Below are 2,031 nucleotides of genomic sequence, written 5' to 3'. Positions count from 1 at the left end.
GTACAAGCAAAAGTGAGTGAATATAACCGAAAAGTGAGTGAATATATCAACTCCCTATTTTGTTGTGAAGCTTTATCTAGGTGCTCATTAAGCTCTCTGATTAAATTTAAAAAAATAACAATGTAACGTCCTCGCATCCAATATAAACTGTACAATATAGAGTGATTCGCAGTCAGCTTACTCACGCTACTACCGCGATCGAGGTGCTGCGAGGTTGCAATTCAACAGCAACCGCAATCAATTCCATTGTAGTTTTGATGTATGTGTAAACCTCTGCTTTCGTCTCGTGAGTGTCAAAACCAGTCTCTTGGTCGCACACAGTGTACTTGCTGCCGCTGCAATGTTGAATTTTATCCTGCCTGATAATTTATAGCCACTGTGGTCCTCTGACCAAATTTTTAATTGATCATTTCTCAAAAAGTTTGAGTGTCCGGTGCACACAATTTTCTGAGGAATTTCAGGTTAACTGGAACGCTTTTCGCGGGACGGACAGGAGGAAAGGTGAAGTGACTCATATTATTATAGCCAATAGGCATTTAACCTCCCTGACCTGATAAGTACTTCCAGTTTTGATATAATAGAGCTAAAAGTGGATATGCAACCATATAGGTTATATAGGGTGTACAATTAATGTGAGACACGCAAAGTGTGTGATATAAAAATGGGCCAGGTTTTATGTGTAATGGGCCAGGTCTCGAATGTAATGGGCCAGTTTTCGTTGTAATGACCAGGTCCCATGAACATGTTGTGTAGATCACATTCTTTTCGTGTCTCACATTGATTGTACACCATATATAACCCTATATGGTTGCATATCCACATTCAGCTCTATTGTATCAGAACTAGAAGTACTTATCAGGTCAGGGAGTTTAAAAGCCTATTGGCTATAATAATATGTGTCACTTCCTATCCTCCTGTCAACGTCAGCGTCCCTCAGGAAGCAAGCAACACGCCGTGAGGCGTGCCAGTTGTGAAGTGGCGGGGAACCCCGTCTTGAAGAACTCGTGGGAGTTTGAAGTGCCATTTAGACAAGATTACCCAGACGTCGAGGACGATTATGATCAGAAGGATCATGATGATCCGCGTTGTCGTACACCCCGCGCTTCTCGGCAATAGCCACGGAAGCCGCAGGTCATATGCCGAGCTTAAGCAATGGCCCAGAGCTGCTGCGGTCGCAACCTCACCTGTGTGAGAGAACCACATGCATGTCGTGGCCAAAATTTTCTTTCTCTTTCAAGCATGCAAATATAATGTTACGGGGTTACACGTACCCTTGATGAAAGGGCGGATGGTGTGAACCCTACATATGTGTGGATTACACCAGTTGGTGTAATACTAATATACCTACACCGTAACAAGAAGCCACAACGTGGCAGGATTGCCAGTAATAATGCATATTAATTAGGTATTACTATATATTTATAAGGAAAACCAAGAGTGTTAGATCTGCAGCAACTACAATAATTAAATACAGTTTGAATTTTGAGCGGAAGATTTTACCTTTCTTGGTAGAAGATTGCGATCCGCTACACTCGTAATGATTCTTGTAAAGAACGTTCGTTCGTTGACCTTAACCTAGCTTCCTCTAGGCAAAGAGCTACGGCAGCCCTGCTGCACTTGGTAGCACTTGTATTCAATCTCTGCCTGAGTCATTACGACTTATCCTCAGTGAGGATAAAGCAGTACTCCTGCATGCAGGACGGGCTTAATAAGCTGACGTCCCTGCTTGGCCCTGGAACACTTTGTTTCGCAAGGTCACTAGGCAATAAGCGCGCGCCTAGAGGCGTTTTCAAAATATGAAAATGTTCTGTTTGAGTAGCTACAGCAGAAACCGTCAGCGCTGACTGCGTCCATGATACCACCGTCGACGACGGATAATTTCTCCCGACCCAGCACGCTCATGGTGAGCTTCAAGACCTTTGACGGTAAGGATGGAGAGACTTGGTAAGAGAGGCCGAGATGGCTATAGCATCCTCCATGCTCCAATATCAGCAACAGCGCTCGAGGTCCAAGCGCAAGAATTGGCACTAA

General features: G+C 44.0%; 1 protein-coding gene across 1 annotated transcript; it reads right to left on the bottom strand.

Moving 5' to 3' along the window:
- Positions 1 to 181: 181 nt before the first annotated feature.
- On the bottom strand, positions 182 to 515 carry PHALS_07327 (uncharacterized protein; the record flags this gene model as incomplete). Its single annotated transcript, XM_024720772.1, has 2 exons — positions 182 to 359; positions 442 to 515. 2 exons carry the CDS (start codon positions 513 to 515, stop codon positions 182 to 184), a joined length of 252 nt encoding a protein of 83 aa, XP_024585938.1.
- Between the last annotated feature and the right edge of the window lie 1,516 nt (positions 516 to 2,031).

The sequence above is a fragment of the Plasmopara halstedii genome (assembly GCF_900000015.1).
Source record: "Plasmopara halstedii genome assembly, contig: Scaffold_3109, whole genome shotgun sequence".
NCBI classification, from domain to species: domain Eukaryota; phylum Oomycota; class Peronosporomycetes; order Peronosporales; family Peronosporaceae; genus Plasmopara; species Plasmopara halstedii.
The sequence above is the reverse complement of the archived record's forward strand: the minus strand, read 5'-3'. Positions and strand labels throughout refer to the sequence as shown.